Source organism: Electrophorus electricus, chromosome 2 (genome assembly GCF_041902795.1).
Source record: "Electrophorus electricus isolate QZ-2024a chromosome 2, ASM4190279v1, whole genome shotgun sequence".
Classification (NCBI taxonomy): domain Eukaryota; kingdom Metazoa; phylum Chordata; class Actinopteri; order Gymnotiformes; family Gymnotidae; genus Electrophorus; species Electrophorus electricus.
Window position 1 is genome coordinate 32218830 of NC_137498.1, and position 27873 is coordinate 32246702.

Here is a 27873-nt window from a genome sequence, read left to right on the forward strand (position 1 = left end):
AACAAATTGTGTTGTGAAGTGCATGGAGTTTATAACCCTTGGAGATGAGGGAAAGCTTTGGTCTCCTTTACTGTCCCAGAGAGACTAGAATTCATAAGAAACTGAACATTTCCTAACAGCCAGGACTTCATGATAACTGACATCTTATGGTAATGTAGCATTGGAGGAGAAGAAGAACCAGGAAACGTCATCTTCAGTTCTCCAATGAAAATACTCTTTTATTGAACAGCCTAAACAACCACAGGAAAAGACTAACTCAGCAGGGAAGGAGGAGGAGCTAAGTAGGAAGCAACTACATCACAAAGATGAAAATAACACTGCTTAAATACTACTGAACATACACTACTACTGCTTATACACTACTGAAGTGAGCTAAAATGAAGCATAAGGCAAGTGGAGAAGGGGAATCTCTCCACTGTGGGAATCCTCTCCACCTGCCCATAGGCCCACAGCACATGACGAACACCACAGTAGCAATGTGCTCTTGCTGATATGTGCTCTTGTGCTCAACGTGTTCCTGGTGGTATGACACAGAGACTACTTTTTTTTTTTTTAGAATAATTTGAAAGATTATTATTGTGTTATACAGATAATCTATTTCTGGACTTTAAAATCAATTAAAATGTATTACATTAGATGAGCTTAATGTGCATGTAAGATCTAGTTTTTCTTCTTCTTTCTGGCAGCTGAATGAAATACAAAGATCATACACTAAAATGGCTCAGAAGCTTGGCAATGGACATGAGGAATCGACAGAGAGGTATATAAACAATAGAAGTCCCAGATGAGTGCAGTAATAAGAAACAGGTGAAACGAAGATTTTGGAGCATGGATAGAAACAGAAGAGCTGAGACTGGTGGCAAGTAGACCAGCCAAACCACTGTTAAGATCAGAAAGATGTACAAGTACTGCAAGCCTAAAGTTTCTTTTCTGACTTTGGAAATGAAACCATAAAGCACCTCATGCTGCTTTGATTTAGCCATAGGCTACTCTATATGATCATTATCTGCTTATGTATATACAGTATTAATCTTAGAGTTCCACCACAAACATTAAGCACTAAATATCATCCACAAATTATTAATATCTAAATGGACACATCAACAAGTTCAGCTCTAAACAAACCAAATTTTTAATTAAAGTTCACTGATTGGAAGTTTGTATTCTAGCTCTTCTATTCTGCACAGCTCCAATAGTCACCCATCTTTAAGGAAGCAGCAAACTGAAGCAAAACCCTTCACCACACGTATTCTTCTGGTGAACTCATCTCTGTTGGTGAGTCTCAGTTCCTCATGAGCTCCAAGGGTCTGTAGACACTGTGTCAAACCTTCAGAGTCGCATGCAGGAGGGATTTTCTCAACCCCCATCTCCAGAACCCCGTGGATCTGACTGCTACAGTGTATCGGCTGTTTCCCACCTGGCCCCCACCGACTATCTTTTGAAATTATTAACAACCATGTGCTCAACAGCCGCCGTCCAATTTCTTAAGAACTCTACGGGACGCAAACTTGAGATGCAGGGATCTTTTTTTTTTAAAGTAAGGTGATGCTCTCCTGTGTACTACAGTGAAGTGTCAATAACATCCTTAAAAATAAAACCCAAATCATCCAGACCTCAGGAATCTGTCACAGGTGAAACATTGAGATTTCCTCCTCTGCCAACACACAAGCTTTGTACTCTCATTACAATTATGTCATAAATAACAGGATCATGACTTTAAGGGTGAGTTAATTAAGAAGCTGTGACCATCTAAGCCATCTGTCATTCATGATATCACAGAAGGTGACATAATAAAATTCTGTATTTTCTCAGTGAACGTCAACAGCCCAGAGTTCTTAACTGAGAAACATTTCTCTGTCAGCGACAATAAAAACATGAAGAGAATCTTCATTATTGCATGTGCTTGATCATTGCATGTGCTCTATTGTTGGCTTCCAAAAGCTCTTTCACACTCACCTCTCCAGGTCCTCTTGTCTGACAGCTGACCACTTCAATAAAGTGAGATGTCTCAAAATGAGCTTTCGTGCCATCTGTTAGGCTCCCTGTGCTCTGCCCCTGCCGTAGCATCTTATTTACTCCTTCTGCACCTGGAGACCCTGTCTGCTGACCTCGTGACACAGCTGCACACCTGTTCCTCCACAGCTTAATTAAATGAGGAAACTAATTGGCAAACCGTGGAGGGTCCTGAACACCCAAAGTTCTATAACTATCAAAACAGCCAGCAATTTACCAAAGGACAGCTTCTTATGAGCAGAGGAAAAGGGATATTTTGCAGTTTTGACATACTTGTTCAAAGTGGCTATATGTTAAGTTGGTAAAGCAATTACCTCACTGACACAGTGATAATATTCTGACACAGAAAGCAACAAAGAGTGAGTGAATAAACAAATAAAAAGACAGTAATTGTATAGTTCTCATGTGGTAAAGTGTAAATCTGTGATGCTCATAAATGTATGCTCTTTGAGAGGATTGGTGAAAAGTGAGCCCTTGTTTCTTGTGATTGTGCTGCTGTCCTTGAGGGAGAACCAAGAAGAGCCCACTACCCAGCCTGCTGTGCACTGCGTGACTACTTATATCCGGCAGCTATATTCCAGATTGAATAACAAAAGTCTATTTTCTTTCTCAGATGTATCTCCATTCGAGAAATTGAGAAAATCTGTCATTTTTCTGTCATGCATGCATTTTGGAAGATCTGTATATTCAGAGAGAGGTGATAATGCAAGAAAAATGTAAAGAGGTCTTTGGGTTATCATACACTCCTCAAAATGCACCGTGCCATTTTCTCATTTGCCAGGCTATAGGACCCACTTCATGCCTGATTACTCTGGACATGTGCAATTGTGAGAGGCACATTAACGCTGAAGGTACATTTGCAATCACAGAATGGCTGAGAACATTATCAGGAAGACTCCTTGTGATTTCAAGGTGCTATAGCGTGTCCAGACACACTTGTGTCTCTGAAAACCAATGTCTCTTAGGGGGATGAATATTCAAACCCATGCTCCATTTGTCCCTGCAGGAGGGGTGCCATGTCTTTGCCTTCACAGACTGGCTCATAGATGAAAGCCAGATCCATCAAGTTGCATAATCATTGTTATATCCACTTCAATCTTAGAGAAAGGAACTGCACTTGACTTTGACATGCTTCTTGTGCCCTTATACTAGATATGTAAGTTTTTAATTTGGTAAGTTGCAAAAGGCAATCCATCTGTTTTGATAAAGAAAACGAGTGAAGGAATGAACAGAGATTGTGAGCTGAATATGCAATTTTAATCATTTTGTGGCAACAGTAAAGAAAACAAAGTCTTATCCCAGTTTTTTTTTTTAACTTGGCTGAGTCTTTCATACTCATATTTCATATTCATTGCTGCTGAGTATCCCATAATTTTTTATAAACATTTAAAATAACTTACTTCCCTCTTTGATAGACTTTGAACAGAAAATCTCAGGATGAAGAATCACTAAACAATTCTTTAAGCAGTTTGAGTAAGATTCAGAGGGAATCCTTTGCTGACCAGAAATCTTAGTAACTCAATTCCTGATCCTCTTCAAATACTTCTCTTCTCATGTACCTTTTTTTTTTATAAACAAACCCTACTTGCTCCAAACGGAGTCCCTGTTGGTATTTTTGTTTTCTTCAAATTTAACCCCTATTTCTGCACCTACAAATTCTAAGGTTTTGCATTGCTATTAGTCTTTTGTGGAGTCTTCTTCTGAAATTAAAGAAAATGCCTGAAATTAATCAGTAAGCTTCTCTGCAAGACTTAAAATGCAATGAATACGGGTAATTTAATGGTTTTGACTTAGCGTCTATATAAGTGTCTATATGTTAAATTGGTAAATTGCATCACAGAATTCAAAACATATTAATACAATTTCCAGTCACAGTCACTGTCATCTATAATTGTCCTTTATAACTGGGTATCAAATAGAAAGAAAAGTGATTACAGCAGGCTGTACAGTAGACTGTGGTGCCATACCTGTGCAAAACTTTTCAGTTCACTTTCAACTGATGTCATACAGAAGTCTTCTTGCTCTGCATCCTATCCCATTGGCCAGGACAGCATGGTATGTCAGAGAGCTGAGAGTACGTTAATCTCTGGCCCCCAGCCCTGCAGCAAATGCATGCCTGCTCATTCATCACAGAGGGGCATCAGGCTCTAGCAGTGAGAGGGTGCCAAGCACAGCCACGGGGCTACATGTAGTGCAGCATGTATGGAGCATCTCCACCTGTGATCCATCATATGGTCAGAGCTGGGTCTTCAGCCATCTTTTACTGAAAGTAATATTTTTTATTCTTTATTTTATTTATTTATTTTGTGAAGGTAAAATTAATTCCCCTGAATTTGTTTTGGATTCTTTTCTTAAAAATATAAAGAAATCAATGGAGATCATGCATTAACATAATTACAATTATCAAACTTTGAAAGTTCTTGCAAATCTCATAAAATGACTTGTTCCCCTTAATTTACTGCTATTTCCATGCTAACAAGGTGTCCGAGCAAAAGTCAATCAACCTGAGAATGCACTTTTTATTCAAAAGCACATGGAATGGATTTGTTTAAAATTAAAATATGCAACTTACCCCCATGAGGCACAAGGGAAGCAACTGCCAGGGAATTGTGTGATTGAGTTTACAGTCATTTTAATATACATAAGCACTGAAACAGAATAAGTTACAATCTAACTATCAATGAGAAAATAAATGACTAATATAAAATAACACTACTTTCAGGTTTTTGTATCTTGCAGGCTATTACTCAAAAGCAGACAGTTGTTGCTCTATGTAAACGTATGTTGAAGAGTGGACAAAAAATGGTGAAAGCAGTTATCCCGTCACTATAGTGACAGAAAACCCATCTGATACAGCATAAGCAGATTTCATTAAAATGTTAAGTGAACTCTGAGTTTCAGTCATGTCGCAAATGCATGCAAATTCACCCATAATTAGGTTTAGAAATTCCATTTCATGGGATAATCAGACTTCAAAAAGCTCAATTTTAGGTTCTAATCAGATTTCAACAAGGATATTAGCTCTGTGGTAATTTCAAGGGCATTTATTCATGTAAAGTACATTCAGACTTGGCCTGAGCAGCTGATTAATTGAATAAAATTAGACCATCGAGGACTTTTGTGCAGACGCACTATTACAACATCATTCACTGGATGCAGCCAAAATAAATGTTGGATCAAGTCTGTAACAGCAATTATGAAATTATGTCATGCAAAATACAGCTGTAAGAAAGCGTTTGTAATTACTTGGATTTCTGCACAACTATTCATAAGAGTGTGGTCTGATCTTTTACTAAATCACAATATTAGACAAACACAAATAACACAAGCCAGTGTACTTCTTAACAATACTGAACACATTGCTTAAACTTTCAAAGTCCAGGCTGGAAGAAGCATATGAACCTATAACCTAATTACTTCTCCAAATGCTAACAGGGTCAGGTGATCCAGCCAGTGGGATGCATTGATTGGATGTATCCTTCCTATTTTAAAAAAAAGGTCACACAAATATTCTTACCAACAGTCTGCTCTTAAATATTCATGTGGTCCAAGCAAAATAACTGTATTATGATAAACAAGAGAACAAAATTTCTAGAGGCCTGGGTAATCAATCCACAAGCCCTGTATGAATATTGGAAATACAGCCTCAGCACTGTCGCTATGCTCCCAAGAAGACCTTCTACAAAGACTACAGCAAGAAAACAGTGTGCAATGATAAAAAAGAAGCCTAGAGTAATAGCAAAATGACATGCAGAAAGCTGTTGTATATGCCAAAGTTCCTGATCATGTGTCTGTTCATCATAAGAAAATTGATCACGTGTCTAATCACAAGAAAACAATGAAAAATGAAAAAAAGGTATTTCATGGCACAAGAAAACTACTGGTCTCAATAAATAAATAAATAAATGAATTTTATTTATGCCCATCTCAAATTTGGAAAAGACCACCTTGATATTTTCACAGTGCTTGTGGGCCTAGATGTTTGGTATTCTAGGTAACCTTTTATCCCTAGCTCAAAAACAAAGAAGACATTGAATTAACATGCTAAGGCTAGCTAGAATCAAGTTGCATCTTGCATGCTAGCACATCAATTAGTTAAAAGAAAACTAAATAATACCCATGTATTAGTGAATCAGTGCTCTGCTTTTTTGGAGCTGAGAAGGACAGCGGTAAAGGTACATGATAGGGACACTGATACATGCTAGGAATAGCTCTAGACACATACTTTAAAGTTTGGAAAAATTACACCACCCTTGATAGCACCCAAGCAAAACTCTATCACTACACTAACATCCAGCACTATACTAGATGGACTATCAAAGCTTATGGCTGCTTGCTAGTACAAGCTGTGTTTCCATGGTGGCAGAGCAGTACATATGGATTAAAGAGGAGATGAGAACTTTCTTATGTGTGGCCCTCCCAATAAATATGCTAAAGATTATTTAAGGAACTGGCCAATATCATTCTGTGTTCTAGGAGGAATTATAACTTGCTAACATCACTTCTGTGTATTCTGTCCTTTTTAATTTCCACCTGTATAGACTATGGAATAGTCAGGAAAGCCAATAAAAGAAAATGGGCACAAATTATGAGATTTACATGATTTTCCTGATGGAAACAAGACAATCACAATTTTATTATTTAATAAAACAAAACGTTTCTCACTCAATTTTAGCAATAAGCAGGAAAATATTATTTTGTAAAACATTTTAGTGTAAAGTTATAATTTGATGCCTATGGGCTGCTGGTGTCATCAATTTGACAGTTAATAAACTGCTGGTAGAAGTAAGAAAAAGGAAAGAAGACCATTTAAAAAGTTTTTGTCTGAGCGTAAAAAAACTATACCTCAAAACAGCTGGCAGTTCACAAATCTTTGTCTTCCAAAATCTACAGAAACCAGATGAACACATTTTACTCGAGAATGTCAGGGTAGCAGTAGTTGGGTGATGCAATATGGCAACTGTTTGAAACACAAGGGTAAATCAGCAACAGACTGACTCAAGATGAAGAAAATGTGTGCTCTGTAACTGCCAAGTCAGAGTGTGGTCTCATTAAAAATTAGACAGTGTTTGTGCATTACTGGCACGAAAGCTGAAAATCAGAATACATTTTAAGGAATGATTGATGCAGAAATCCACGTAATTGCAACCGATTCCCAAACTGCTATTTAAGTTACTGTTGAACTATTATCCTAGTATATTAAAGAATGACAACTCAAATTTGACTTGAATTCAATGTTGTCAACTGCTGCACAGCTCTGCAATATTTAGATACAATACCAGTAGAATGGTACTGTACACACCTGCTGTTTCTTTGTCTCTTTTTGTGTACACTATATTGCACATTTTAGAATTACACTGAAGACATGAAAACATTAAATCACACATCGAAAATATACACATACATGCAATGACCAAAATAAGCATTTTTTAAAAATCTAAGTTATACTGTACTTTAGATGTTTCACTTTAACCTTGGGAGCTTTGCGTAGTTTCGACATTCCCTTCATGGGGTATCCTCCTTGCATGCTTTCCAAAGATCTGAAGCTGAACTTTAGATGAGAGACTTGAGTTCCAAATAAAAACTACTGGTTATGGGGCATTTCAAAATCAAATGTGCTTTTTTCGCCCGGGGGGTGGGGGGTACATACATTGACATCGGTGTTTACTGTTTATATTTGTCTGAGAAACATTTAAGCATTATCTTTTAGGTCAGAATGTCTTTATGATTACAGAAAAGCATTTATCCATTCAGGTGTTGATGTCGACAAAGAACCACAGACTGATTGTGTCTGACAGGGCCAGGAGGAAAATATGCATAAGTAGGGTATGTTCTGTAGTATAACATATATGAACTCATGCAAGACATAATATGGTCCACATTGTTTGAACGGACATCATATATCTGTTTAATCCGTAATCTGAAAGCATCAGATAGGGAACATATGACTACAGAGATGAAAGATTAAATGCATGACTAGTCTCAGAGCATTGTAGGCTACTGAGGCACTTTGCTGTGAAAAAAAGTTTGCCAGACAGTTCAGTCCTAGATGACCTCCAAATACAGCTCTCAAAATGTAAGACTATTTTAACTGAGTCACAGAACATTTATGGATGACTAAGTTGAAGAAGATATTCGGGAAGACAGTCTTACATGAACTGGAGAAGAGAAACAAAAAGTAAGTGCAACAATAGTCAAAACATTGTGGCCATTATAACATGGCCAAAAATAATCAAGATCATTTATTACATAATAATCCGAGTTGCATTAGAGGGGAACATGCCGGAAGTGTCCTACTCCATTTTTGTGAAAGGTTACCTTAAGGTAATTTAAGATTCCTTCCTACAACAGTCATTTACAACATACACTCATTTAATAAAATTGTAGTCAGGAAGTTATCAACTAATAGATCAGTTTTTGGGGGAAAAACCCCAAACAGAAACCTATGATCAGCAATACAAGACCACATATTCATTGCAATGTTGCCATTTTATAGTCATCTCTGACAGGAAAATCCATTGACTATACAAGATAGAAAGAGCTAATTAAATGGGCACCACATGCATACACATGCTTGATTTCGATCAAAGTCTTTGAAGCAATGAATGCTTTCATTGACACTGTCTCTAGGAGGAAACCTGACATCTTAGTAAACTACACAGAATAGTCTTGGGGTGTTTTGCCCATTCTTGATTAGAGTAATAAACATGTAGTAAAAGGTATAATTGAAATGTATTACTGACTATGGAGCTTCCCCTGGAGGCAGCCAACTGGAATTATCGCACTGAATGTGAACCATTTAGACCAAAGGTGCTGATGTTGGGCCTCTTCCAGAAAACTTTTCACAGCATGACTCCTTCTGACTCCTTCTCAAGCATCCAGTGAGCTTCACTGCTTGCAGGTCCTGATTGACTTAAACATGGATTGCAAAGGCCAAAAGGTATATCTAAACCAATAAAATAATAATTACTGTATTAATATGCTAGATCCTTCTCAATATACTTGCTGTCTGTGGAATTCCTGTGTGTCATTATGAGCCGGGGTGCTTAAACTGAAGGTTAAAACAGGTCTGAGGCCAACATGGCATAATATGTATGAAAATATACTGCTTTAGGGACACAACTTTCTCATTAGTCATGCTGTCTATAGCTTTCGTATTCATCCTTTTCCCTGCTCATAAGCTTGTAATGAGAGAATGATTGCACATTTCTGCATGACTGGCTAAACAGATTAACTGTTTGAACCTTCAAAAAATGTAGCATTCCTGTTACAGACACAAAATAAATGCATTATAAATATTTATAGAGTTAACAATTATAGAGTTAACTGCTGTTGTTAAGAATTGATAAAAGTTTATAGTTTACAAAATTTTAGTAGAGCAAAACAATGGTTATTAATAGCCTTGTCCTAGTCTGCAACTATAGTATACCTACACACATTTCTGAAGATCCAATGTGCAGGTGTATTCAGAGCTTTCCCCTCATTCAGGACCTATGCATTTTCCTTCTGACAACCCAAGAGTTCCATCAAAATGAAGGAAGTGAATGTTGAACTGATACCATTATTTAAATATGTTGACACCATTTAAATAAGTTGCTCATAACTATCAGTGTGTGTTAACAATAAATGCTTCAACTGTAATGTATTCCTGTATTTCATCACAAATTGGTCATCAAAATGACCTCACAGTTAGTGCATAATTCAAATATGCAGACTGTTGTCATTTAGACAACTCAAGAGCACCATCCACTGGCAAGCGTTATTTCTACCAATAAATTGCATTCGGTTTTGTAAGCTTTCCATGACATAAGTCAGTTTTTTTTTAGCAAACAATTATAAGAGTTCTTGTTTCTCCCAGTGCAGCAGGTGAGTGTCACTAATCTCCAGTGTATGAAGGAGACCCACCATTCAGTTCTCCAAGAATACATGCATTTAAAGACCCCCAAACCTCAGGCAGCAAACAACAGCTGCAGCCAGAACCGACTCTGCCCAGGTCTAGTGCACTACCGTGCCTTGTAGGTAGTGTTTGCACTTTACAGACTTTATCATTGTATATTAGAGCATTTGGCAGACACGATCATCCAGTGTGACTTACAGTATTGGGAAGGTTTATACATTTTAATCAGCAGTTATACTCTGTGGGAATTAAACCTGTAATTCCCATGATCCTGGGGGTGCTAGCACTTTGTTCAGCTAATAGAGCTGCCTTTACTTTTCACACAGAACAGAAGCTAACACAGTTCCACCACAGCCACCATGATGCATTCAGACAGACTACTTAAACTGTATGAATGCTCAGTATATACTGAATACATACTAATTACAAACTAAGCATTTAATTCTTAAACAAAATTATCTACTCAATGCAGAACACTGTGTACTAAATGATTAGAATAATGAACTACTCAATGTCATCCTCCAATTTGTGATAACAATCAGAATATATACATCAGCTATGTGCAGTGAAATAACTGTCCAATGCAACAGAACTTTGTACTTTCTAACACTTAAATCCCTATGGTGAAGGCACAAATATCTACTGTAAGGATGCCTGGGGAAAAAAGGAATTCTATGACAAAGGTATCCATAAGGAGACCTGAACAACAGGAATACATCCCTTTGTTGTTTTTATATAAGAAAATAAATAAACATATTTTAGCAAAGAAGAAAGGGCTATTTTAATTGTAAAAGCTTTGGCCTCTCTGGCCTGCAACTGAAATTAAGATACGACCTGCCTTATTAAAATCGGTTTCCCATTTTTATAATTGCACATTTATAATTACACAAATGTAAGGCTTCTCTGAAGCTTTTTATTGGGCTTTAAAACATTCTCATGCAATGAGGGTTTTGGTATTTCAAAGCATCTCCATTATCTGAAAAAGGGAAACTCTCAATACAAATACGAGCCTTTAAATCTTCTTATTCTAAGTGGTGAAAGTCATGAACTATGTTAAGTACAACATAAATAAACACATATAAACATTCTGAAAGAAACATAGAATACACAAGAAGTATGAAAAGTCCTTGATACACATTTGAGTTTCCCAGACACATACTAAGCTTAAGCCTAGACTAAAAAGAATTTCCAGTGGTGATTCACTATTGACACTGCAGTTTTAAGTCCATTGGCATTGTATTCACCATTGGCACTGCAATGTCTTAAGTCACTTTTGGGACACCGGCCCGGTATTTTATCATTAATTCTTGAAAAATCATCTCAGTAAGCTCTTTATTTCTAAGTATATGATGATGAATGACACTACATCTTCCTGAACATCCTGGCCAGAAAATAAAGCTCGGCTGACTCTTTCCTACTGGCTTTGGGTTTCACAGTCCTCACGTCGCGAAAAGAGTGCGTGAGATGTTCCCGGAGCTTGTGCGTGGAAGCTCCATCCCAGTACTTACAGACGAGTGAGCCGCCAGGGCGGAGAAGCTTCTCTGCCAGCTCCAGCAGTGAAAAACACATGCTCACTAGCCTCTCATGGTCCAGCTCCCTAAAACCACTGGCATTGGGTGCCATGTCACTCAGGATGACATCAGCATGGGTTTGAGGGAGGAGTCTTTGCAGCACTGTATGCATGTTGGCATCTGTGATATCCTGATTGAACAGGAAGTGGGCACCTTCCAAAGGGGCAATGTGCAGAAGATCTATTCCAATTACACTTCCTCTGGGTAAATCTGGCCCTGCAACAACAAAACAGTGGAACAGTATCTTGTAAGTCACCATGGAGCAATGGCTGGGTGTGTATCGGAATACATCTATTCAAAAAACACTAAAGTATTCTCTGTCAGGTTTTTCAGATAAGGGTATTCTGAGTATAGAATATAATATATAGTTCCATTTATCTAAGCAGTACATTCCTGACATCTAAACTGTGAATACACTCTATTATACCAAAATAAACTCAAATTTGACCTATGTTGTAAAATAGGATTACTTTAGCCAGGGTAATCTCTTGAAAATGTATGATGTAATGAAGAAGTCTTCTGAGTTATAATTGTCTGTCTGGTAGTTGGCCTAGTGTTAAGACAGGGTTGCATTCGGTGTAACCAAGCCTCATTAAAATGTTACTTTGGTCATCATTGCTATTCAAATCAATAAATGGTTTATACTTTACTGCCTCCTGACATGATTTCTCATCATTTTTAACAGCAACAAATAATGTGATGAAGGAGAAAATATGTATATTCTGCACATGGCATTTATTTTTACAAAATGTAGGTTTGTATAGGCTGATGCAATTTTAGAGTAGGTGGGATTTACTCTTTACAAGCCACTGACGAGGATCAGTCTTGGTATACTTATGGATCTGTAAGGTTGGTGTGCTGTTACAGTGGTATTGAACATGCATGACGTTCAGTTCTTTCATCATCTCGTGTTCGAGAGTCGCATATGGGACACATGAGCTCTCTCCAGTCAATGTTTCAGAGAACTGGGGTACAGCAATAGCAACCCATCATTCTGTAGCTATCACTATTTGTAAGTGTTTTATTGCTAACACCTCCGGTGGTATTAATAGGTTTCGCTCCTATCAGGAAACTTACTTTCCCCTGTTGAATTGACTCTTTGTACCGCCACTTGGCTCCAAGCTCCAGGCGCAGCACCACAGTCTATGACGCTGAAGCCAGGTTTCAGAATACTGTACTTCTCATCCATTTCTATCAATTTGAAGGCACTCCTGCAGCGGTAATTTTGAGAATGAGCTGCTTTAACGAAAGGGTCGCTCATCTGTCGTACAAGCCACCGCTGGTCAGCGCTTTTCCTCCCCTTCATGTTTAGATGTACCTTTTTCAGTACTGTTGCTGAACTGTAAAAGAACGAATTTTGTAAATACAGACATTTCGACATGGTTCAGCTAGCTAGTTACAATAGTCGCAAAAAACGGAATGGTTGAAACGAACATGCAAAAGTTAAACGAGGGTGCGTGTGTAAAATGCCTCCGCAGTCAAAGGGACAGAAATGTATTGTTCAAGGACTATGTAAAGCCTTTTCCCTCTATGTTCCTGCTATGAAATATTAAGTAAACATTTCCTCTTAGTGAATGTTATGAGTTTGATATTGATGTCCTGTTTGTTAATCACAGTATTCCTATAAAATTTCACTCTCAGTAGTTAACCGATTCAAAATTTTTCAGTCGAGATTATTTCACTGTAACGCCTCAGACTGCAAACATCCGGTAGGTGGGGTTTAGTCTTTTTCGTAGATAAGTAAGCAGAAAGTAGGATGTATCGATGCGTATGTGTGAGTTACGTGTCAATCACGCTGTTATAAAACTTTGCAGTGGGCGCAGACACTCCACGTGATCAACCTAGAACGCACGCGGGAATGGATCTGCAGCATTCATTATTTAGTAGCGTTCATTAATTCAAATATTTTTTCTTTAACGTTTATCGTAACGGTTTTAATCCATCGTTTTATTCGTATTAGGAGTGTTCACAGTTCGTACACAAGTAAGTGAATATGATTACTGTTTTGGTAGGAATATTTGTTGCTGAAATTGCTATAACAACCAAGGTTAGTAGGCGCAGGTAGGAGAAATGGATAACTAGCTGGCTCTCGTGTCAGTCAGGAGAGCTACAATCACCGATAAGAACTGAATGTAGTGGAAAAGCGTAGCAGTAATCTTTGGACCAAAGCAACTGTTCACCATGCATTTATGTTACCAAAACTTGTTTTATGTGTGTTTGTGTGTGTTTGTTGTTGTTGTTGTTTGTTTGTCTGTTTGCGGGAGCAACGGTCCCAGTGGTTTACATTAATTTTGCTACACGAAGGCACATGAGCGTAACTGTGTCTGCCTTAGGAAATGTTTACAAGGAAGCTACTGACTCTGGTGCTGGTGGTGCAGCCTGGGCGAGTATTACTTGGTATGAAGAAGAGGGGTTTTGGAGCGGGCAAGTGGAACGGTTTCGGAGGAAAAGTTCAGTCAGGAGAAACCATAGAACAGGCTGCTAGGCGGTGAGTTAGGTCGTGAAGTGTCAATCACTTTCCCCGGTTTAAAGCTAGTTATTAAATCGCATTCATGATGAAACGTCCAGCGGTCTGTTTAGTCCAAATGTTTTAATAAATGTTGATTCAAATATAATCTTTTGGTACAAAAAATAAAATGCCTGTGTTGTTGGGGTAACAGACTTTGACTTGCATATTTAATTTATAACTTGTTGTCATTTGACCACTTACAATATACTCTTTAGCATTTTAAAATCCACAAGTGCCCTCCATTGTATTTTTTTTTAAATCAAAGCATCATGTCATTCATCAGGGAACTGCTGGAGGAGAGTGGTCTGACTGTAGACACACTGCATAAGATTGGCAATATCACCTTTGAATTTGTTGGAGAGATGGAGCTAATGGATGTCCACATCTTTCGAGCTGACGCCTACACCGGCGAGCCCACAGAGTCTGAGGGTATCAAGAATATGACACAGTAGTTTCCACCACATGCTGTATTGGTAGAATGGGGATAACCATCTTGACATGCTACTGATCCCCATTTTCTGTCACAGAAATGAGGCCTCGGTGGTTTGACGTTGACAAAATCCCCTTTGGAGAAATGTGGGCTGACGATGTCCTTTGGTTCCCCCTGATGCTGCAGAAGAGAAAGTTCTTGGGCTACTTCAAATTCCAGGGTCACAATGTGATAGTGGAACACAAACTGGATGAGGTGCAGGACCTTTGATTGGATTCTCACACCTTTGTGGTTACATCTCACAGTGATGGGCCTCAGTCGTGGTTGAGGAAGTGATTGCCCCAATTTGCATTGAGAATGTGCTCATACCAAACACACCACTAGTCCCTCTCTCTCACACATACACAGCAAAATACTATAATAATCATTGTTTATGCAGTTTGTACTTTCTTTAAATAATGAGTACGTTCTCTTATGATTGTGGTTTCTGAAGGAAAAAAACAGCCATTTAGATTAATATAGTCTGTATTAATTGTCTACTTAAGAAATAATTCTGTTTTGTAACATTCCTTTCTTAAGGTAATATGGTTATCATGTAATATTACAATAAGAAATACGGAAGTCATTCTTTACTGATTTTGTTTTGGTTTTTTTTATGTTTTGTGGACTATGGAATGTTCAAATTCATAGTTCTCTATGCTGTTTTTATTTCTAAGATAATGTCTCTAATGTCAGAAATCCCTATAAAATTCTTACACTATTTTTCAGATTCCAGTTACATTATTTTCAGATGCATGTATATTTTGACAATGTGCATTGTTAACTGGATTCCATTGAAAGAAATTTCTATTGTTGAAACCCCAAAATATGTGAAGTTTTTTTACATGTATAAAGCGAAATCTTCTAAAAATATTAGGAGACACAGTATCATATTGAGAGAGATAACTGTAAAAGTATGATCTAGTCTATAGGTACAGTGAAACGGTTAGAATTTTAGACTTGCTGCATCAAACCAAATTACTTTGCAAAATCCATCACATGCAAAACCTAGTCAGACTACTGGTACATTCTGGCATTATCTTGCTTTATTGTTCTTTAGCCAAAAAAATACATATAATGAAGGTGTACAAACAAAAGGGCAGCCACCTCATTGATGTGAGTACTTCTCAGGGATTCCCACACTATGCATTCAACAAGAAATTGAGCTTCTGTAATTTGCTCATAACGCCACCAGAGGGCAAACTGGCACTGGAGAGCCATCAAGTGACAGAAAATATACCATGTAGTCTATTTTAAGAATTATTAAAAAAAAAAAAAATTCCTGTAAAATAAAGAGCTATAAAGCAAATAGATACTGAATCCAGAATGATGAGTAATATGTTGTTAATGCTATTCAAAGGAAGAATCAAGACACTATTATAGGGCATAAGAGTGGCACAAATGGTCTGAGAAGAGTACACAGGCGATAAATCTTTTTTCTCCTGTTTTAATAAGCTATGTAGGCTCATGAACTACAATTTATTATAAACACATTTACAACATTTAATACTATTAATGATTTTAGTCTAGTTTTCCTTAATATTTCAACCTGAGATGTAATCAGTCCTAAGCAAAACTATTTAGACATGCCTTGGTGATTTAACAAAAGGTGAGAACAATTCTTTGGTTGTGCCAGTTCCTCTAAAAATGTTTATACTTTTGCTGTTGCTCACATTATTGTGCTTATTGGAGTAGGGGCCCATACCCCCGGTTTGGAGGTTGGCAGCTACAGATACTTCACAATTTGACACGTTAGAAGAATAAGTAACCAACATGTCTTGAATAAAACTAATTAGCATTATTTTAGCTGTTAAAAAAATCTCTTCTGGTCATAGACTAAATTAACAATAAACTGCAGCTCTGGTCTAACCAGTTATATAAAGTAAGATCTAAAGTAGTAATCTTGTCATCGTGTGCTATTTCTTACAAATCTCTTAGAATTATGGACTCCATATACTCCATATTCTGTGCAACACAGCCATCATGTGGCTGCAAGTATGAATATATATTTAATCAGAGTATTTCTCAGCAGTATTGCACCTATAACAATACAAATGTTACAAAAAATATTCAGGACAATGTTCTACAATACGAAATGTAATTCCTATTACATGTGTGCTCAGCATTCTTGGCTTTGCAGCAACATATTTAGTATGCAGGGCTCAATGCAGTGGCCAAAGCCAAAATGTTATTTAATCTAATCTGCATTAGAGTGAATACAGTTCTCCCCAGAATTATGCTGATGTCTGTCTGCCATCAAGCACAGCATAAAGTACTGATAGCACAGAACTGAAAGCCCTCTTCATACATGCACCATGCCTTATGCATACAAACACACAACAAGCGACAGAGAAGCCTTAGGTTCCCATTGATCTATATGAAATGCATAGTAGTGTTTTTTGTAGGGTACAGGAAAAGAAAGGAAGTTGTTCATCGAGGTTCAGGAAGTGGGAGAATGGCTCAATTCACCACTTCACCCACCTCTAGGCAAGATGCCTATTTTGGACTGAGGGGAGGAGACTGGAGGCCATTACTGCTGGGGAAGAGGCCACTCATCTTAGAATGAAGGCTGGCCCACACCTGGCCCATCTACAAGGAGGAGAAAGATAGGGTCCAACAATCCAGTGATGATTGCATGCTGTTTGCAATGGTTCACAAATTTTGATTATTTTAAATTTGTAAAGCTAGAAATAAAGGACCACAAAATTTTCCTTGGGCAAATTTATAGCCTTTAGGAAAACATTCATTATGAATTACTATGACATTTTAAGATCTAATTTAATGATCTTTTAAAGAGGGGCAAGACTTACTCCAGGAAAATATTTTACTGGCTAAATGCTTATGTTTGAAAAATCATCATTATACCTTAAAATTGTCACTGATGATAAGAACTGGTCTCTTAAAATACAATGAAATAGCAAAAAAACACAGAAACAAATCACCCTAGCAATTTACTCCATGTAAATGAGTCATGGTATGTCTCTGGTGCTAGATAGACAATATCTGGGCATGTTAGACAGATACCTTCTTCACTAAGGTGACATTTGTGTACTTACAGTGACAAATGAAATGCAATTTATACAATTTAATGTCAAGTGTGAAAACAAACAGTTTATGCATTACACCCAGAAGTGTCAGAGAGAAGGTGAATCAACATCTGCATTTAGCAACTAAAACTTACCCTGCAACTCTAGGGCTGGAATTACTAGTCATGTGAATTTTGGACAAGGAAGTGAGTACCTTTCTTAGTGGAAACAGATGAGAACTGCTGCAAAAGAATCTTCCAAATACTCAAAATGAGATGAATCTTAATGAAACATTACTATGGTTACTGTGGAGTTTTTTGCCACAACTATCCCTCTCCACTCTCTGTCCTCTCTAAACCTTTAATAGTTGGCTTTTACCTCCTTATTCCAAAGTAACTATCATTTGAACACCAAGTCACTGCTAGCTCGCCTTGTCCCTTTGAACCAGTGCAAAAAGTGGCACATGCATTCTCACCTCTCGGTGGCCCTGCACGTGGGAGCTAATGAAGGCCCCCAGGATGTGGGAGGTGATGGGCAGGTAGGTGAACACCAGCTGGCTCTCCTGGTGTGCGCAAAACAGGGAGAAGTAGTTGCGCAACTCCATCGTCTGGATGGCATTCTCCTGCTGCAAAGAGCAAGGGAGCACAGTGAGCACAGTAAGCTGTGCATACATGTCCATGCAAGTGTTTGCATGCATGTGAGAGGTTGACCTGGACGATGCGGGACTCCAGCTGCTCCACCTGTTCTTTAGGCTGCACGGCGGCACTCATCATCTGCCTCTTCATCACGGTGTACTTCTGCAGAGCCCTCTGGTGTTCATGCAGGACACCCTTCTCATGCCGTTCACACAGGTCCTGCCGGGCCAAAGCGTACTTGTAATCATCCTCGGACACACAGATCTTGCCATTTCAAGTTCATCAGTCCTCCCAGGCCTCTCCCAGAACACATGCAGATTTGCAATCCACACACAGTGCCATTTCCAGTGTCCTACCCCCTCATTCCATTCATACTTGCTCTTCCCCTTGTAAATGAAGTCTACAGACACAGCAGCTCTGGCCGCACTCCCATCTCAAACCCACTCACCTTGTACGATTGCAGCAAGTCCAGGAAGAGATTCAGTTGCTCCACCACATCATCCTCTTCTCTTCTCCCCTGTAGGACAGAAAAGGCCAAATGTAAGAGTGAACTTAGAGTGGCTCCTCTGTGCGTGTGAATGTGGTGGGAGATGTTGTGTGGGAATGAACCTGCACCTTTCGGGCAGCTTTGTCAGCCAGCAGGGAGAACTCAGAGGATAGGCTATGGAGCGAGTGCCTCAGGTCTCCCCACATGTTACTGGAGCAATCCAAAGACGGTACAGGTAAGGGGTCGGAACCTAGGGCACTTGAGAAGAGAAAATGTTGAATGGCAGAGGTGCCAGATGAGCTAATCCAGATAACAATGAAACCACATTCTATCCTTTCTGACACAGCTGTATAATGTGTATTAGTCATTAATTTAACTTGATTTCGGAGATATGCTGAGGTAATCTACCGTTTGTTTCTTAAAAGAAATATAAAATTAAAGCTGTAAAAGGAAATGTGTACTCATTTGTTTGCACTGTATTTTGTAGGATATAGTCAGGACATAGTCAGATTACTTTTAAAGTGTAGTTAAAGCTGCAATTTTTCCTGGATATTTAAAAAAACGAAGTGAAAACTTTAAAGAAGAAGCTCAAAAATATGGTCTCCTTTTGCAGAAAAGTAGCACTTCCTTAATATCAGTGTCCCTTACTTCTGAACATATTCAGTTGCATTTGCAATATTAAAAATATTACCACAGGAATGGGAATAAGATCTATGTCTATTAACACTACAGTAACAGTGTGAGTACCTACTTCCACATACTTCAACCAAAAATATTCTCTTCTTGGGATTTTTCCTTTGCATTTCAGAGAAAATTGTGTGTAACAGCTATTGTGATTGGCTGAAAAGCATGTCGATCATTTTAGCAAATCTTACATCATCAGTTACTAGACAGAAAGCCAACTCTAAGGCACTCTGTCACTTATTCATCAGTAAAATGACCGATTACATTTGGAAAAGAATAACGTCAAAACAGCAATGCCTGGAAACAATTTGCTATGATGAAACTGGACAGACATTTGGCATGTCTAGAGCAAGGGAGTCTCTACAATGGGGGAGTCTCTACAGTGGGGTATTGTTTACAGTGGAGGAGTTTCTACAGTAGGGGGAGTCTCTACAGCAGGGGAGTCTCTACAGCGGGGGGGAATACCCAAGCTCCTTCCCCAACATCAGCAGATCTGTGGCATTCTCCTTGGAGCGCTCAGCCATTCTCTCCGCCCGGTCGCGAAACTTCTGGAAGCTCGTGTGGATATTTCTGATCAGCTCTCTGCTTGCAGAAAACAGAGACTGAATGTCCACAGGGAGGTAGTCCTAGAGGACAGAACAGACACATGTGGTTAAAGTGACCGTCAGGTGCAGTGATGTTCAGCATGGTATTGCTTGCTCCCAGTACCATGGAGGTCTGAGGCACTCAAGGAGAAGCGGATTCAAACCTTGGCTTGGGTTGCGTGTCTGCATGTCATAAACTCATCTCCCATTTTCCTGAAAGCATCACGCAGCTTTGTTTGGACGTCCTAGAACATTACAAAAAACATCATATAAAGGTCATCTGGATTATGTGCAGAATTAAGTCTTTGAAATGACCATTTTTTCATCATTACTGATGTATCAAATCCTCGTTCTTCTCATATTTTGCAAATGATGCCAAAGGAAGCAGATTTTCTATTCTAATAGGGCTTTTAATGAAACATAGCTAATTCAAATGATGAACAAAAAGTTAACAAATCATAACAGGCCTCACAGACTGTGCAGTGCAATACATAAGAAATGCTGAACAAGTTCCTGAAATGGACCTGAAATTAAACAATGACTATGAAGTTAAAATGCAGACTGTAATCTTTAATACAGTGGTATGCACATCCATGCTGCTTAAACTGGATGTGCTTACAGTAGGGTTATTTTGTGCATTGTCCTCCCATTTTAGATTAAAATTCATTGGATAACAAACTGCTTAGTTGTTTCATTGGTTGGCTGTGTACCAATGCAGTTTTACATTTATACCATTTAGCAGACACATTTATCCAAAGCAACTTACAATTATATCTGAATACAATTTGAGTAATTGAGGTTTAAGGATCTTTGCTTTGGTACCCAACAGTGGCAACTTGGCAGTGGTGGGACTTGAACTGGCAACCTTCTGATTACTAGTCAAGTGCCTTAACCGCTGAGCCATAAGTTTTTCTGTTTGTTTGTTTTTTTTAGTTTTCTGAAAACAAGGACCAAAAATGTATTAATGTAAGCCATCATTGCCAAATCAGACTTTTTAGGTGAATTTTAGGTATGTCAAATCAACCATTTTGTAGATTGTGAAGAAGCAAAAAGCATATTGCTGAACAAAGTAAGTGTCCATCAGGCAATGGATCACTCCAGTGGATTACTGAAGAATTCTATCACGTAATAATTTTTTTTTTTTTAACAAATCAAGATGACCCTCCAGGATATAGGCACAGATGTAACAAAGACTACTGCAGAAAAGAAATACAACACCCTAACTCAGGTTAACCCTAAGATAAGACCAATGGTCATCTTAAAGAGTAGAAAGGTCAGGTTAGAGTTTGCCAACACCTTATGTGCAGATGAAACTTAAACTAACATTTACCAGAGTGAAGAAAGGTTTGGAGGAAAAACACATAGCTACTGGTCATAATGCTGGTAAAGTGGTTACATGGGCCTGTAAGACTGTCAGTGGATCTGCCTTGCTTAGCTTTTCACTTTACTTGTCTTTAGTGAAGATAATATTAATAAAACAAACAGGAAAATTACGAAAACTGTCAAAGGAAAAATACCCAGCATGTTTTTGTGGGACACAGACAGAAACTGTTCCTCTACCCAATTACTGACTGAACTGTAGTGCATGTACAGTACCATGGATAATTCTTAATAGGAAAAACAGCCTGGGTTGGGGAACTGTGAGTACTCTGTACCCAGTGTCAGTAGATGCAACAGTGGGAACAGAATCGTACCGAGCCATTGAAAGTGAGGAACGTCTTCACAAGCTCATCCTCAGAGAAGAATGGATGCCTTGCCACGAGGTTCAGGAACCTGCCCAAACCACGCCGGCGTCCCTCGATGAACTCTCGCTCTGACACAGAAGTCAGGACTGCAGAGAGCAAAGCAAAGAAATGAAACTTCTCCAAACGAAACCCACAAAGCAAAATCCCCCATACTGAATTAACGCCTTTGCGGTTAAAAAAACTCCAGCAGGACACAAAGGGATGTTGTAAAAGAGTTAATTCAACACTGGGGATTTTGTCGTGGGAGAACAATAATAATGAAAAAAAAAAAACTAAACCTGGCCAAAGACTAAGATACAAAGTTCAGGAATACTATTTGCTGCTACTATTTATGCAGTGCATGACAAAAGCACTGGCAGAACTCTGGGTGTTTGTCTCTGAGCTGTCCAAAAAGCTGTCCTGAGTTCTAAAAAGTGCTGACTGTCAAAACACAGACAATGTAAGGGACTGGAAAACATTATAATCTGTAGGTTTAATTGCATGACACTAACGTCATCATACACCACAGGCAATAAAAGCATACCTCCTTTGAGAACCCTTTTGGGTGGTAAGGCAGGAACCATTCTGTAGGCATATCTCTGTAGCAGCAGTTCATGGAAGACATCAAAGTCACTGTAACGCCGGTACACGGAAATTTTGAAGCGCTGAAAGTGAACACAATGAAATGCACAATAAATTCTAATTTAGTTTCCAGAAAAACAGAATGTTTCACACAGAGGTCCTTCCTCTGTGTACTTTTACAATTCTGAATATCGCTACATCTCTTACTACAGTACACTGCTGTTATTTGCCTCGCCAAGAATTTGGATCTCTCTCTCAAATATGTATATATGTGTGTATATATATATATATATATATATATATATATATATATAAGTTTACAGAAAATTACAAATCCATCAGAATTATTTTGTATATAGTTATACTGTATACTTTATAACTTTGCAGGAGTGGACATAGTACACAAATTCCATACTCATGTGAAAGTAGAGATGCCTCTGGTAAAACATTACTTAAAGGCACTTACTTTTAAATATATTTAAGTATCAAGAGTAAAAGAATAGTATGGTCATGGCTACTAGGTTATTAATTTCTTCATGGTTATATGTTTATGGTAATTATGTTATCAGTTTATTTTCAGGAGACTTGTGTAGCCTCTGCTCCAGTATCTCTGAGATAAGTGCTAGGAGAGACTGCAATGCCAGACCTCCACAGTCAACCCAACTTTACCTCTGTCTGACATTTTTCTTAAAGCTACAGCTGTATATCTGTTGCTATCTTCCTGGCTTCTATGTTGATGTAACAGTTCAAATAATCTAGCCAATCAAAAGGTGTGCTGTGCTGGATTGCTTCATTTGCATTATATTCTTTCACATATTTACACAAAGTATCATCAACAAATGCTGCAAAAGGCAATAGAATGAAATCTGATATTTTACATTAAAATGTAATACAGTCAAAGCAAAGCATCTCTCAAAATGGAAATACAGATACAGAATACAGATACTTGAAGAGTGCTTAAGTGCAGTAGTGAATTAGCATACAAATACAGAGTGTCTGTCCACCACTGTTATTTCATAATATTTTGAAAGCTCAGATTTTTGATGAGATCCAAAATATTTAACCCAAAATTCTGTGGTGATGATATTCAGAAAACAACAGTTTTTCGAAGGTGACATTACAAGTTTGTGCATAAAAAGTCCACATAGCCTCAGGGACATTATCTTCCATTTTGTATGGAGTGTGTAGAAAATTATATGGCCGAGTGATTATGAAACAGCAGGTATGACTTTGGAGGTGTCTGCCAAGAGAGAAGCTTTTGTCAAGCAAAACAATAGCTTTTAGTACCCATGCTAAAAGCCTGCTGTACATTTTAGTATTTGTTCTTCAAAATCTGTGTCTTACTCTTTAGATTCTCTAATTTCATTACCCGAAATGCTACTGGATGCTAACCAGGTTTGAGTTAATGTGCAGCCAAAACATCCCATGATGGCTCTGTCATGACCATTACAGCTTAGTTGTTCATTAGCCTATTGAAAAACAAGGATGTTCCAGAAAAAAATATAGTTTAAAGTGACTTGCAACCAAAAAGACAATTTGCAGCAATTATCCCACCTTCCCAAAACGTTGCAGGTGGAAGAAATTCTGTTAACACTATGTTATTAGTCACACTCTTCACTGTGATTCAGCTATATTGGACAGTACCCGTGTCTTGCAATTTAAATGTGCTTCATGCCACCTTTCTATTTGTAGATAAACCAGCAACAACTTGGCCATCCTTCTGCATTTCTGTGTTCTAATTGAAAAAAACACAATGATTACCTTGCCTAAACTGGCACTCAATTATTATCAAATATTTCTCACACATTCTTCGCCAATCATTTTAATAAGAGATCACGCTGAAAGTGACTTGATACATATGCAGCCTTGTGCCACATGCATGCCTTTCAGTCTGGTTTAGCAACTCTCACCTCGCTGGTGACCTGATACTCCACATGTTTGAGAAACAGGCCTTTCTTCTCAGGGATGAGCTCCACCTCTATAGAGTCCTTGCCCAGCAGGTTAGGCAAAGTCAAAGAGATGAGAAGAGGGTTCTCCTGAGCCACCTGTAGCTTCAGGCTCTGCAGTTCTTTTGGCTCTCCCAGATGGGGCTTAGGGAACTCTGTAAAATAAACACACACACACACACACACACACACACACACACACACACACACACACATATACACATACTTCATATAACCAACTAAGTGGTCCTGACAGCGCTTTTCACTCAAGCGTGAGGGACAGAGGTACAAAAATAACCATCCAGCACAGCACAAAGTCACAAAGTCACATTTGAGTAGAGTGGACCATCAGAAACCATCCTACACACTGCTAAATCTTTTTTTTTTTTTTTGGTGGGGGGGGGGGGGGGGGGGGTGAATCTAATATCCATGCCACTCACGTAACAGCATTTGCATTACACAGTAGTTCTAAGGACAGTGGAAAAAATATGGGTGGTCATCTTTAAAAGATCCCAGAGTAAGCAGACAAGATAAACACAATTTCTTCCTGTACATGCACCTGGTTTAACTTGATTTTCCTAAACCTCCTTATACAACAGAGTGCAATATAACACATTTAAGAAGCAAGGGTGCTTCTTAAACAGTGCGGGATGCAAAGTCCAACATTCCCAGCCCAGTTCCAACCAATCAGCAGTGGGAGTAAAATGGCCTGTGACAGATGGGAAATTTCCCCATTCAGGAGAAGGTAACATGACACATGGGCTTCGCTTTGTGCAGCAAAGCGTCTGCAAGGCCAGCACCAGAAATAACACAAGGGGCCCTAAATCATCCATGTTAAAAAGAGAACTTTCACTTGAGGTCACAGAAATTGGAAAAAAAAAAAAGCCACACCTCATTTATAATAATGCCTGAGTTTTTAAAAGGGTAGTGTCTCTTTACTGACCACAATCACTCAAATCAGTGGAAGGAATATAAATGTTAGACAGCATGAAATGTCAAATATTCACCAAATCCAAAACATCCTGTGCTAATATATATTCACTGAGACTGAGAATTCCAGAGTGGGGGCACAGAAAATGCTGAAATCACTGACCTAGTGGACTCAGGCCCCCAACTCCCAAGAATGCTGCATATAATATACAAGAAAGAAGAAAAAGATTCTTTTATGAAGCGCATTCTGGACACGTGGTAGGCACAGTGAAAACCATGCTACGTGATGACCAGAGTGCAGAACCTGAAGCTAAACAATAACCAGCAAACAGTGAGAGTACCACATGACACATCATATGGAGTAATTATTTTATGACCAGTGACTGAGACTATTGTTCTTAGGATGATTGCTACATTTCCATTAGTTGTGCTGTTGCTTACCTTGTATGCAGTTTTCCAAGAGTTTGGGACTCGGTTGCTTCCCTTGTTGAGCAAGAGCAATTAGAGCCAAGGCTTTATAGAGGGACACCTTACTTAGGAAACCATTACCATCATCTACATGCTCCGTTATCTGGAAGAATAAACGATAACTGTAAACTCTTTGTATTAGACATTAAGCTTCATAAACATAGCCCACAATATGATACCCAACATGTTGGATGAATTAAGCTGAACTTTTATCATGTTTCCTATAAAACTGCTCATTTACACTCTGGAAAAAAAATAACAGAAAATGGTCAGCACTGAGCAGCCAACAGTATCACCATATCACATAACCAACCTGGTTCTGCAAATCTAGGGAGAGCTGAGTCCTGCTGAGGAGTCTATGGAACACATCTGTCTGCACTCGTTCATCTGCCCTGCTGCAGAGGGCTTGATGCACTTCCCGGTAATATGAAGGCACTGATCCTGATGTTGGGAGATGGGAAGTTTATAAATACAGTTGCCTGTTGCAAATATATTGGATGCACAGTTATTGAACATACCCCACTTCTGCACATCCAATAATTTGTAAATGTAATTTGAAAATGGATCAGATATACTTCCAATAAAATAATGTATAGGATGTATTAGGCATCTGTAAGTGTAAGTTATAAGTATGTCAGCCTATGTTTACATTTATGAATATTGCCCAAAAGATTTAAAGTCTGTACTTAACTATCTCTTACAAGCGTGTCATTTTTGCTGTAAGGTAACAACAAGCCTGAAAGTCTGTTTTCAAAGTACAAAAGCTCTGCCTTCACGTGTGTTGGATCTGAATGTCCAGTGTAATGCTTGGTTACGCAATAGGTCCGTTTCATAGCGCTCCTGTTTTCTTCATGGTCGCACATGAGGACAAAATCATGTGGGTCTCCTCACGTTTAAAAATGCACCCTTTTGTCTGCACAAATCATCACTATGGAAACCTTGGCAACACTTATAGACAAATCGGATCCTTACAGAATGATAACTAGTGGGTCACTGGTAAACATAGCCGGGTCAGCCAGCGTATTCTTGTTTGTAAATAAAGGCCTATTTTATCAAACTTCGGTTAATCTTCGATATCTACACTCTGGGTTGATTTTATCTTAGCATCGACAATTTAAATACCAGTCTAGACAGTGCTATCGTTCCATAATTACAGCTAATATCCAACAGGTAAAACCTGTGCCAAGACAAAATGACCGCGCTGTTTCACATCAGATTCCCCAAACTGTAATACTGCAGAATCTGTATTATGGTGACAATATTTATTTATTTATTTACGCAGCAAAATGACTCATATTCCCATCTGAAAAGGCATAATGTGATCATGTTGAATACGTTGAAAATAACATACCACAGAATGCACAACGATTTTTGCTACCGACCTAAATAAATCCAAAACCCAACTACAGTTTCTCACAGAAAAATAATTCGATTAAACAGATTTAGCTTGGACGATTTACCTTCATTTATCCCCCCTTCCATAGTTCAGGTTGTCATGTGAGTACATCGGCACCTCCATGTGATTTCCTGGGGAATTTTTTTTAAGTAGTTTCCTACGCCTTGGAGTCCTCGAGAACTGGGATCGTCGGACTGTGCGCGTGTGACTGTGGAGGCGGAGTCCTGCATCGTCTACGCAGCGCAGAAATGAACCGTCGAAAAAAGAAAAAGAAACTAGAACTTATGTTACAACAAACAAGCAAGCAAAAACACAATATTTAATGAGTAATTAGTAATCGTCTCTTGCTATTGCTTGTAAAGTTTCACATATGTTTTAGAAGTAGTCTTGAGGTAGTGACTGTATAATGTGGATTTGAAAGCTAAAGATAAAGATGGGGTTAGTGATGCACACACACACACACACACACACGATTCTAGGTGAGTAACTGCAGACTGCAGTGTATTGTAGTAAGAAATGTAGAGATAAAGTACACAGAGTCTCCAGAGAAACAGACCGTTCCAGACAGCTGCTGACCTAAGACTGAAAATCACGCCTCATCTGGTCAGACTACCAAGACCAAGTGAAGTAGCTGGAAAGGCTGCTGGAAGACGTGAATGCATCCATAAAGACAATCCCAATCCCTTCTATGACTATCCAAGTTGTTGTTCTACATAGGCCTGAACCCCCTCAGTAAGATCACCGCTAAGAGTGGCTACAGATAAGGATAACTCATTAAATAGTCCCAAAGACTCATGTGAAATTTCACAAGGTGAAATATTCATAAGATTCTATCAGAGATATTTTATGAGAATGTAGGGATTTTATTGCTTTTTCTTTTTAAGACAAAACCTATTTATATCCTTAAATTTAAAAATAATAAAAATATTGAACATATGAGACCTAAACAATG

General features: G+C 38.5%; 3 protein-coding genes across 5 annotated transcripts; 1 reads left to right on the forward strand and 2 right to left on the reverse strand.

The window, feature by feature from the left end:
- Window positions 1–10803: 10803 nt before the first annotated feature.
- On the reverse strand, window positions 10804–13163 carry mrm2 (mitochondrial rRNA methyltransferase 2). Of its 2 annotated transcripts, XM_027000513.3 has the most exons (3): window positions 12916–13163; window positions 12559–12821; window positions 10804–11697 (listed from the first exon to the last, which is right to left on the reverse strand). In XM_027000513.3, exons 2-3 carry the CDS (start codon window positions 12785–12787, stop codon window positions 11273–11275), a joined length of 654 nt encoding a protein of 217 aa, XP_026856314.1. In that variant the 5' UTR covers window positions 12788–12821; window positions 12916–13163; the 3' UTR covers window positions 10804–11272. The 2 variants fall into 2 exon arrangements, with proteins under 2 accessions (XP_026856314.1, XP_026856237.1); XM_027000436.3 differs by having other exon boundaries at window positions 12559–13163.
- A 61-nt stretch (window positions 13164–13224) lies between these two features.
- nudt1 (nudix (nucleoside diphosphate linked moiety X)-type motif 1) lies at window positions 13225–15182 on the forward strand. Its single transcript, XM_026998534.3, has 4 exons — window positions 13225–13464; window positions 13815–13969; window positions 14274–14419; window positions 14518–15182. Exons 2-4 carry the CDS (start codon window positions 13818–13820, stop codon window positions 14688–14690), a joined length of 471 nt encoding a protein of 156 aa, XP_026854335.1. The 5' UTR covers window positions 13225–13464; window positions 13815–13817; the 3' UTR covers window positions 14691–15182.
- Window positions 15183–15487: 305 nt separating this feature from the next.
- Window positions 15488–27143, reverse strand: snx8a (sorting nexin 8a). Of its 2 annotated transcripts, XM_081699241.1 has the most exons (14): window positions 26986–27143; window positions 25839–25966; window positions 25499–25628; window positions 25221–25253; window positions 24092–24282; window positions 22144–22264; window positions 21570–21706; window positions 20040–20120; window positions 19757–19917; window positions 18736–18865; window positions 18569–18637; window positions 18196–18339; window positions 17961–18110; window positions 15488–17048 (listed from the first exon to the last, which is right to left on the reverse strand). In XM_081699241.1, exons 1-14 carry the CDS (start codon window positions 27005–27007, stop codon window positions 16956–16958), a joined length of 1590 nt encoding a protein of 529 aa, XP_081555367.1. In that variant the 5' UTR covers window positions 27008–27143; the 3' UTR covers window positions 15488–16955. The 2 variants fall into 2 exon arrangements, with proteins under 2 accessions (XP_081555367.1, XP_026854203.2); XM_026998402.3 differs by lacking the exon at window positions 25221–25253 and having other exon boundaries at window positions 26986–27022.
- Window positions 27144–27873: the final 730 nt, after the last annotated feature.

Excerpts from the sequence above, each read along its gene's own strand:
- snx8a (XM_081699241.1), bottom strand. The coding sequence starts at position 27,007 with ATGGAAGGGGGGATAAATGAAG. Across the intron at positions 25,629-25,838 it reads CCCTAGATTTGCAGAACCAG|ATAACGGAGCATGTAGATGA; the intron begins GTTGGTTATGTG and ends TTATTCTTCCAG. Across the intron at positions 21,707-22,143 it reads CAAAAGGGTTCTCAAAGGAG|TCCTGACTTCTGTGTCAGAG; the intron begins GTATGCTTTTAT and ends TGCTCTCTGCAG.
- mrm2 (XM_027000436.3), bottom strand. The coding sequence starts at position 12,862 with ATGTCGAAATGTCTGTATTTACAAAATTCGTTCTTTTACAGTTCAGCA. Across the intron at positions 11,698-12,558 it reads AGTCAATTCAACAGGGGAAA|GGCCAGATTTACCCAGAGGA; the intron begins GTAAGTTTCCTG and ends TTGTTGTTGCAG.
- nudt1 (XM_026998534.3), top strand. The coding sequence starts at position 13,818 with ATGTTTACAAGGAAGCTACTGACTCTGGTGCTGGTGGTGCAGCCTGGG. Across the intron at positions 13,970-14,273 it reads ATAGAACAGGCTGCTAGGCG|GGAACTGCTGGAGGAGAGTG; the intron begins GTGAGTTAGGTC and ends GTCATTCATCAG. Across the intron at positions 14,420-14,517 it reads CGAGCCCACAGAGTCTGAGG|AAATGAGGCCTCGGTGGTTT; the intron begins GTATCAAGAATA and ends TTTCTGTCACAG.